The 10,853-nt window shown below is 42.5% G+C and overlaps 1 protein-coding gene across 1 annotated transcript in view; it reads right to left on the bottom strand.

Annotated features, from left to right (window-relative positions):
• Positions 1 to 303: 303 nt before the first annotated feature.
• LOC311225588 (fibroblast growth factor receptor-like 1) overlaps positions 304 to 10,853 on the bottom strand; it is a 73,070-nt gene continuing 62,520 nt past the window's right edge. Inside the window, exons 4-7 of the mRNA XM_084310953.1 lie at positions 7,426 to 7,512; positions 6,821 to 7,104; positions 5,640 to 5,991; positions 304 to 2,072 (exon numbers count right to left, since the gene is read on the bottom strand). Coding sequence (XP_084167079.1) covers positions 1,630 to 2,072; positions 5,640 to 5,991; positions 6,821 to 7,104; positions 7,426 to 7,512 — 1,166 coding nt within the window. The 3' untranslated portion in view covers positions 304 to 1,629. The remainder of the gene's footprint in view (positions 2,073 to 5,639; positions 5,992 to 6,820; positions 7,105 to 7,425; positions 7,513 to 10,853) is intronic.

Genomic DNA, 10,853 nt, shown 5'->3' with positions numbered 1-10,853 from the left:
ACATGTAAGGTCAAAATCTAACAGGCGGTGGGCCCTGGGCTAAATAATGTGACTGGACATTGATATTTTAATAAATGTAACCAGTACTGTAAATAACAGTCTTAGGTCTAATGTCAAGTGTTTGTGCCTTGTAATGGTCAAGTTGGTTTAAAAGTCCCTTCGTAAATAGTTTGCATAAAAATAGGCCAAATAGAATCTTAATTCTCTGGAACCCTTTGGCTGGCCAAAAATCATCTTGCGGCGGGCCAAATTTGGCATGAGGGCTCTGCTTTGGGCAGCCCTGATGTAGCCCAATGATCTATGAAAGGCATGATCCACAGTTCATTCCATGTCCTTTAATGAAACTGCTGCCAAATCATCAAACTTTAGATTTCATTATATATATATTTACACCTAAGAGAATACAACATACAAGATTGTCAAATATAACCATTTACATACAAAGATACCTACATATCTGCATGAACTACATGTTATTAAACTGGGTGACAATGTACTCAAAATATACTATACATATGACTACAGTAAACTTTAATAAACGATATGTAAAATGCCTTACTCTGAAAAATAAACAAACATTGTAGATACATTTCTTTAACAAAATAAATTAAATATTTATGACTCACTTAATTTGTATATAAACGACTACAGCTTCATAAAATGTGGTTGAATTAGGTTGCAGTCCAAAATTGCGCATTATTTCTAGTCACTTCCAGCTGTGGTTTTGGGAAGCATTTACCTCAGTATGCTACTGACTAGTGGTGGGTACCTAAACAAATTGGATTATGACCATGACGTCCATGTTTACAGTTAACAACATTTGTCCAAAACCCAATTTGTCCATCCCTTGCAGTCTTAGGCAAGGTTTTGTGTGCCTAATAGAAAGGTCTGATATTTAATACAGGCTTTAAACCCTTATTGAGTGACTATACCAACAGATAAAAGTGTATTAGGGATAGAGACTGCTTAGATAGTGGTCAGGGTAAAATGTATGTGCATTCCAGATATTATGTAACATTAATAAAGAAAAGGGCTACCTGAGTAGGACTATAAAACCAGCCCTTTTGTAAATGTTCAGTACCATTTTCATCATCACAACCAGACGATGCATACATAGCTCTGCAATAGCTGGAGAAAGGAAGGGGCTTAAACCAACCCCAGATTCTCACCTTCACCCCAAGTAGCAACGGGTAAAAGCAGCAAAACTCAATTATTTCAGTAATAGCCTGAATAGCTGCTATTTCCACCTACATACACCGCAGAATCTTTTGGCCTTATTTTATATAAGTGCACAACAAGGATTAATGGATTTTTAGTGGTGTGAAAATGTGACAGATAATATAGCACCAAACATGGCAGTAAGCAGGCAATAAACCCTAGATTCTGGATCACTGACTATTGATATGTCGTCCATCACGAGACACTTTGCATACACACTCCCAACAATGTCCAGTTGTAAAAAATAAAATAAAAAAGAGTTTGGCACAGGTTAGGTAACAGTTTAAAAAGCAATGCTGTGTGTTTGTCATTGAATGGCCAGTTCTCTGAGGTTCAAGTCCACAGCTCATATAGTCCCTGTGTGATGCAGGAGCAAAAACAGGAGTGAGGGAGCATTTGGCACTGGGGGGGCTAACACTGAAAATGAATATGTTGGTGCTGATGTACTTTACCGTCCACATGGGAGTGAGTGTGTGTGTGAATGTCAGTGTAGATTTTGGGGTAGATTTTGGTGGGGAGGGTCGAGCCCCCCTGGCTGAGGAGCAGCTGCTGCTGGGCGAGGTACTCCTCATAGTTTATGGAGCTCATGCAGTCTTTCTCCGGGCTGGAGGAGCTGGAAGAGGGCGCCGGGCAGCCCCTGTCCCGTTCTCGGTAGGGCAGCCGGTGGGAGGCCTGCAGAACCTGGGCGGTCGCGGCCGGAGCGCTGGGGGGGGAACAGTGCTTCTTGCTTTGACAGAACCAAAGCAGCACTGTGCCCAAGATGAACACCATCCCAGCAGGGATACCAATAATGACGGGCCAGGGGAGGGAGTTGGAGCCGGGAGCAAACATGGGAGTGATGGGAGCCTTGGTGTCTGTGAAGAGATCAAACAAGAGACATCAAGACAAATGGAGCTGTGAGCTTTTATCTGTTTTATACTATTTGTTTTCTATGTTGTATGTTAGGCAGGTAAACACATGGTCCTTTTGCTACCCCAGCAATACCAGTTGGTATTTTCACCCTGCTGTGCACCCTGCCCCACCCCAATCCATGATCTAGTGGCGCATTCGGAAAATGTTGTTGACCAAGTTGTAAATACCAGCGGTAAACTCTGAAAGGTTCCATGATATCCTTATTACTTGTGACATATAGTTGACCTTTCACCTTTTGTGGTGCAAACATAATTTATTATGCAATGCACATGGAGTATTAGAAATATGACACTTTGATTCCTAAAAGTTTATCAAACCACTGGCCCCAACTCCCAAGAAGGAAAGGTTGAATAATCTGGCTAGAATGGCTGAACCTACTACCTAGGATCTGATTGGTCCTGACTTTCTGATACAACTAGCGCACCGACTGCTATCACTTTGTGAGTATGACTTGGTCACGTGATTCATTTCTCACTTTACGAGTTGACGAGGTGGCCAGTCAAAAAACAAAGGGTATTCTGGTAATCACCAATTGAAGAGTGTGTAGTGGAGTGAAGATATCAACCAATAGGGCCATGTGTTTTATTAGTCATTAATGTACAAAACCAGAAGAAAAATATGTACAAAGAAAAAAACGAAACAAAAAGCTAAATATGGTTTATGTAATTTCAAGGTTTTTTGAGGATAGAACGTGTTTTGAATTGATTTTATTCAAATGTATTTAGGATCCCCATTCATATTTCTGCTTTTTACAAACCTCATGACCATTAAAATTACATGCATACATCCTTTTAAGCTAATTATATCTATGTCTATTTTATGTCCATTCTATGTCTATTTTACTGGGCTGCACTACACTTTGGGCTGCAATTCTTGAATGAAAGGTGCTATACAAATAAAGATTATTATTATTATTATTATTATTATTATTATTATTATTATTATTATTATTATTATTATTATACATGCATTGCATAAAATTTTTGAGCTTGTGCAGAACAAAAAAGCAACTATAAGGTGCTTGTTTATAAAAGTAACGTAAGGTGTTCGTTTAAAGCGACATGTGCATTTCTGACACCTGCTGGCCGCAAGCGGTACCGTCTCTATGTGTTCAATACATTTCCCATGAGCCTATTTGCTCTCAGAAGGTGGCTGCATATTTGTTTTCCATTGTTGGAAAAAATACACCATGTTCGGTGTGGAAAGAAACTATTGCGTCGTGTTCGTTCAAGGCGTACTTCTGATATCACGTGTCAAAGCGCTGGTGGTCTCTTTGTACGGCTTGTACATGGTCCAGAACTTGATTGATTAATAGAAAATAAACACATTGTCACTTTAAAGGTATCCAATGACGAGTTGGAGCTTGTAAACAGCTAGCTTTTGTTAATATTCACATTTCCACACAAATAGAAAAATTTCTATTGTTGTCTATTGTTCTATTTTCACTGTTTACTTTGCTCTTGCAATGTTTGTGTCCCACCAGTGTTAAGTTTCACTTTCAGATTTCGGCAAAGTTGTAATGAGTGCAACCTCCTTTGATTGACAGGCAATCAATTATGGGTTATTAAAGGGTATGTTTACACGCCTACAGTGCACTCATTTTGTTTTCTACCTCACCCCGATGCTCGTGGCATGCTTGTGTCCACTAATGGTCAAAAACTCTATTGGATACCTTTAACGCAGGGCTTGGCAACCTAAGGCACACGTGCCACCATTGGCATGCGGTAGTCTAACCAATGGCACACTAGCAATAAGTGAGTTTTATGCCAAATGACCTCTTTCACAGTTACCCAGGGGCGGATTTAGGATTGTAGGAGATCCGGGGCTTAGCCCAGATTAGCCCTTTATTTTTTTTTTTTTTTTGTGATTTTTTTTTTTTTTTTTGGGCAGGTAATGGGTGGTTTGGAGGGGGTCATGCACGACCCCCTCCACGACAGATCTTTTTTGAATTTAATGAACCTGTACGTGCAATTTCCTGCAATATAGAGCCTTCAATATTGACCAATAAAGCTTCTCTTTTCACTATAAAACTCAGTTAACCATAACGTAGTTATGGTTAGATTTATATATTGGGGGGGATATATCATATTTTTCATATAATCAAAAAGTGGTGGAGCAAGATCATACCTTTGCTCCCCCAAGTTCAATAGTGGGAGAGCAGAGATGCTCCGAATGCTCTTATGGCCAGGCGTCTATGATTCACTGATACAAAGTAAAAAAGTGCAGTGCAATAAAATAGTTAGTAAAATAGAATAAAATAATGCAATAGTGCATTGCAATAAAATAGTTATCATCGTATTTTTTCGGGAGGCCGGTAAGGAGTGCATTACAGTAGTCGAGTTGGCTTGAGATAAAGGCATGGATCTGGTTTTCAGCGTCCTTTTGATTTATAAATGGCCGTACTTTAGCTATGTTTCTAAGGTGGAAGAATTAAGTTTTTGTCAACTTGTTGATTGTGATTTAAAGCTTAGGTCTGAGTCTACCATAACACCAAGACTTAACTCACTCAAATACAGTTAGCAGCTGGATAGACCACAGATGGAAATTAGCTTCTTCTAAATCTGGTGCAAACATATTTTCATGTAACAATGATGAATTGTAAAAAAAAAAAAATTATTTTGTTTTTATTTTTTTTTAAATAGATTCGGGGCTTGAGCCCAGGTAGCCACCCCCTAGCTCCGCACTTACCACGGCCTGTTATTTACGTTAGTTTTATTGATAGATAAAAAAGTATCATGGTCAGAGCCAATAAGAGGTAGAGTAGGAGCGGGTCTTCACAGAATGCAGGTGGAGAAATAACGGAGCTGGCATTTCAAGTTTGCGTGGGGTTGGTAGACGATGGCTGGCCGCATGATTTTTTCCCGTAGCCTCTGTTTGCGAAGACGCTCTCTGATTGGCTAGCCCGCGTACAGCGAAGACCCTCTCTGATTGGTTTAGCTCCGAAGGGTCTCTTCCGCCTTGTACATATATATTCTCTGCTTCGAAGTGGTTATGCTTTGGCCCTCTTTCGAAGTGGGTTATACTTAGAGTTATGGTTAGGCCTAACCCTAACCATAACTCTAAGTATAACCCACTTCGAAAGAGGGCCAAAGCATAACCACTTCGAAGCATAGAATATATATGTACAAGGCGGACATTTCTATCCCAGAGCCCTCCGGAGCTAAACCAATCAGAGAGGGTCTTCGCTGTACGCGGGCTAGCCAATCAGAGAGCGTCTTCGCAAACAGAGGCTATGGGAATAAATCACACTGGCTGGCCCGCTAGCTAAGAAAGCGAAAGTATGTTCCAGCCATATTGGACAGAAGCGTGGGGCTTTGTGTTTCAGAAGGACTGTGCTGTGTGGACTTCTTGAAAATTTTGTTTACCAGACGTCAAGTGTTCAACGCCATTTTGAGACCAAACCTTCACGAGAAAACGTTCAAAGACGAGGCAGACGAAGCAGAATCAATCAAGTTCAGCGCCACGTTTCTAACATCACCTCTTGCGTGGAAGTGACAGATGTGACTCACCCGGCAGCACAGTGAGGAAGGCGCTGCGGAAGCTGTAGCCCATGGTGTTGGCGCCCAGGCAGATGTACATGCCGGCATCCTCCTCCTTGGCGCGGGTGATGAGCAGCTTGTTGAGGTAGGAGCCGTCCGGGCGCGACCACACCTCCCCTGTGGGCAGAACCACAAAGCGGTGGTCGCCCACCTCGATGGTGGAGTTGTAGCGGCTCTCCTCGTTGGACTCAACGCGCTTGAGCCACTGGATGACCGGCTTGACGTCGCTCCTCACTTTGCACTGGAAGGACGTGGTGCCGCCGTAGTCCACCGTGGTGTTGACCGGGTGGGTGCCCGTCAGAATGGGCTTGGAGTTTGTCCTCTCTGCACATGGGGGACGCACAATGCAAAAAAAACTTGTCAAAAAACACGGCACACGGTATTTTGACATGGCAGACCTTCTGTGCATAGAACAGGCCTCGGTTGTTCATACAGTTATTAGCCTCCGGCTTATAACGTGTAATTGACAGAGGGGGAGAAATACCACATGTAACACAAGAGGTATGTGTGATTAGTTTCCTCTCTCTCTCTCTCTCTCTCTCTCTCTCTCTCTCTCTCTCTCTCTCTCTCTCTCTCTCTCTCTCTCTCTCTCTGCTTCTGGTTGTACAGAGCAAATTTCTCAAGGGGAGGGTGGAGGGGGAGGGTGGACTGGGGGTCTGGCAGACAGCTGGACTTTAATCAGCTCCAGATTGGGTAGAGGGTCTCTGGGTTGAAGAGCCCCCCACCCCTCCACACACACACCCCTCTGAACACCAGAGCACAAGCCCTCACTCTCAGGCCTGCTTCCTCAATATGCTTCTCATATACATGATTACACAAGCACATTCATCCTCGGACCCGGGATATGAGTAAGACTCGGTGATCAAAGGCGGCGGTCAGGAGGAGGTAGATCAGAGAGGGAGAGGATCTCCTAAAGGTTACGGTTTCTCCTCGGTCCAATCCAGATCCAGCATTTACAATGATTACGCTCGCACCCTATTAAACCCGACTACTTTGATCCAAAAGATATTAGAAGAAGAAAAAAAGAAAGGAAAGGAAAAAAAAGGTCCACCAAAAAAACAAAAGTCAGTAAACACTCGACTAATACTCTCCACAGACCTCATCAAATAGATACGAGACATTTCCAGGTGTAAACATTCAGCAGTGCACACAGTGACCTCCACCTTGTACGTGGCGTTGATCTCCCCTGCGCGGTTGGACACCCTGCAGGTGTACCTGCCGCTGTGCTCCGGGCTCAGGCTCCTCAGACTCAGGGTCCACTTCTTCTGCCGCTCCTCGCCCACCTCCCGCTCCGTCAGCGGCCGCTCGTCCTTCAGCCACACGATGTCGGGCCGAGGGTTCCCGCTGGCCGTGCACTTGAGGCGCACCGAGCTGCCCACGGGGCGTGCTATCACCCTCTTCCTCATCTTGGCGGGCTGGGTGAAGCGTGGGCGCACTTTGGAGAGAGGAAGACGCATTTTGAGAGTTTGTTCTAAGGCTGGGGGTTCGATCCATGTCAAATAATTTTTTAGTTTAAAGGGGGAGAGAGAGAGACTCACATTAATTTGATAATTGTTGGTATACAATAATCTGTGGTTTTCTATCCACCCCCCACCCAGGGTATGTTTTGTACCCATAATCCATCAGGGGAGATTTTTTATAAACTTTCAAGGGCGTTTTGGCCCAAACCTCTGTTTTGAATTCACATCTTTACTTTTCAGTGGACACTGGGAAAGTGTAAAAGCCATTCTAATGATACAAGTGACAGAACTCTTACCCAGTTTTCCTGATAAGCCATCGGGGCCCAATTCAGACTCTGACCCGTCAGCTGCTCCAGGCCCAGTCTTATCAGAACCAGAGTCATCTGTTGACACAGAAGGAGAAGAACAGGTCACTACAGAGACCACCAAGGAAGGCTCCAAACGTTGTATTTGTGATACAATAAAATGCAATTTGAGTTCTACCTTCTACCACGACAGACAACTGAACAATTAAGCATTACATCTAGAGACAGAGTGGGTTATAGAAATTAGATCACGCCTATGGGTGGTTGTTAGGCCCGAGGCGCAGCCGAGGGTCGTTAGACCCCCATAGGCATGATCTAATTTCTATAACACACTCTGTCGTGTTATGTAATGCTTTTATACAATGGCCGAATTCATCCAACCTTATTGCTATACAATAAACACACATTAATTGAAGATTTATTGACAACCATCCGCAGAAAAAGTAGTTCCAAAAAAAAAGAAGAGAAGCAGCTCAGAGGTGCGCTGTTTCAAGGCAAGAATGCAGTGAGCGTGGGTTATTGGTTTGATTGATTGATTGATTGCAAATTTTATTAATGTCCGCCTTGTTTCGAACTGGTTAAGAACTGTTAAGAACTTCATTCTTAGATGCTTCTATAGAAAGTAGGTAAAAAAAAAAGAGAAAGAGAAGTTTTTTTTAACCTACTTTCTATAGAAGCAGCTGGGAGGTGCGCTGTTTTAAGTGAGCGTGGGTTATTGAATTGATTGATTGATTGAACATTTTATTAATGTCCGCCTTGTTTCAAACTGGTTAGGCTTAGGCCCTCTTTCGAAGTCGCCCTCTTTCGAAGTCGGTTATGCTTAGAGTTTGGAATCAGGGCTGGTGGTCTATCGCCCTGCTCTAAAGATAAACTCTAAGCATAACCGACTTTGAAAGAGGGCCTAAGTCTAACCAGTTTGAAACAAGGCGGACATTAATAACATTTTCAATCAATCAATCAATCAATTCAATAACCCACGCTCACTTAAAACAGCGCACCTCCCAGCTGCTTCTATAGAAAGTAGGTTAAAAAAAATGCCTCCTATAGAAGGATGCAACTTCTCTTTCTTTCTTTTTTGAACCTACTTTCTATAGAAGCATCTAAGAATGAAGTTCTTAACAGTTCTTAACCAGTTCGAAACAAGGTGGACATTAATACAATTTTCAATCAATCAATCAATCAATCAATCAATCAATCAATCAATCCAATAACCCACGCTCACTTACAACAGTGCACCTCCGCGTGAGCGTGGTTTGATTGATTATTTTTTTTTTTTTTTAACAAATGTTTTTTTCCCCCCTTTTTTAACATAAAACTAGACACACAATACAATAACGAAATCCACAATAAATCACAGGACTATGACCGACATAATAATAACAATAATGACTGTCCAGTACTTAAATCTAAATAAATGTAGATTTGGTTTGATTGATTGCTTGAACATTTTATTCACAGTGAAATTAATGTCCTTTTGACGATTGGCATCTAACGACAGACTTCCCGCGATTTATATTTTGTTCCACAATTACTCATGACCCACCAATTACATAATCCAACATTGTGTAAGAAACTAACACATTCGCCGTGACAGAATCGTTTTTGATTCAGTCGTTATGACGCTTTCAACACATCCATTCATAAAGATTATTGTCCGCCATCTTGCTTTCATTTCTAAAACCACGAACGGCGGAGTGATTGTAATTCGGTTGTGGGCGGGTTCTGGGATCACGAGCGGGGGTTATAAGAAATAACCACGTCTAACTTGACTGTTTCAGCCAATCAGAATCGAGAAATTTGCATGCCATTGTATAAAACAACTAAACTAACATGACTATGAGGGATTTACTCTTCAAAAAGAAATACTACACAGATTTCTGGTGGAAATGTGATGGAACTGCTGCGTGCAGTCGCCGGCATGCAGCGTGGGCCTTAGAAGCCTTAACGAAGGGTGATGACAGAGATTATGAGGTAATCCGATTACCGTATCACTTGTTTTAAACACTTCTGTGGCAGTTTGGGCCAATATCAGACACAGTTTACTGTCTTGTTGAAATCTCAGAGGAATGCTTTTTCGCTGTTATTTTCACAGCTTGTGCACCAGATGGTAAACAGCTATGCATGAGTGGACATATCCTGTATATGGAGTGGTTCCCATCCACACACCACGGTTAGTTATTTAATCTGACGGGGTTATCGTTTGGCTTCCCATAAACCACATGCCCCTCAGAATACAACCAATCTAACCCGTCCCTTAATTCCTATGACAGTAACTACAGGAAAGTAGACTCTGATGATGATATTTTATGTGGATCATTTTGAAGCCTGTAACTGCTTGTTGGAATGTGGTTCTTTTGTTTGACACTTCTTTGCAATGTCATCGCAACACTCATAACAAAGACACGATGCCTAACAGGCCCGGTAAAGCATTCTTGGCTCCATCTGAGTAAGTTTAGCCTTTATAGATAGGATCTACTAAGGGGGGGGGGGGGGTGCATGCTAAGGTCATACACTAACTAACTAGCATTTGAGAGTAATATGATCAGTTTATAAGGTTGTTTCTCTGAGACAGCTGTAGAGTTTATGTCATTGCCTGACATCATGCGGTGCAGCTAAGACGGGGCTTAGAGGAAATATAATGAGTGAAACCCAATAGATTGGTTGCAATGCATATCAACGCTGTAAGTTAGGCATTGATGAATTTATGAAGCATATCAAGTTCACCGCTAGCCCCCCCCTCCCCCCTCCCCCTTTCCCACTACCACTCTGCCCTGCCGGATATTAAACGGACGATTATGGAAGATCAGACATAGGAGGTTGGTGTTAAAAGATTTCATACGATACTACAGGCATGTCAGTTCACGTTAGACATGGTAGTCATGGTAGTCATGTCGTTCTCAATATTTCAAACCTTCTCTTAACATACCAGCCATAAGTTACTCATTTATCCTTCTAGCAGAGGGACAGATACAGTTCATATTTGGCAAGTGTATATGAAATATTAAACAATTTCCCCACGAACGTCTGCTTTAATAACATTGCAGAGGCCAGTAGGTTCTTTGCCTTAGTGTACCTAGCTCTGAATTTGAGATCAGTGTAGCCTCTGGTGGAGTTTCTCCAAATGCAGTTTGGCACACTTGATTCCTTCTCCATGTTTGATTGGGGCAGGTAGAGAGACCAGATGTGACTTCTAACCCCCCCCCCCCTCTGTCCTGCCGGCCTCCCAGTCCCCCCAAAACTCCTCAAAGCTCTCTAGGGTTCTCTGGGTACAAGCCCTCCATTGTCTGTCCCCTGCAGCACCAGGCCCAGCCATGATGTCATGGCTATTTGAAGGGCTTTAACTGGCCAACTATAATAACCCATTCCAAAAAAAAAAAAAAAAAAAAAAAAGCAGCCTCCATTGGAAGAAATATTTCTCT

Source organism: Notolepis coatsorum (genome assembly GCF_963971535.1).
Source record: "Notolepis coatsorum genome assembly, chromosome: 3".
NCBI classification, from domain to species: domain Eukaryota; kingdom Metazoa; phylum Chordata; class Actinopteri; order Aulopiformes; family Paralepididae; genus Notolepis; species Notolepis coatsorum.
Note: the sequence above shows the minus strand (reverse complement) of the source record. Positions and strands in the feature narration are given on the sequence as shown.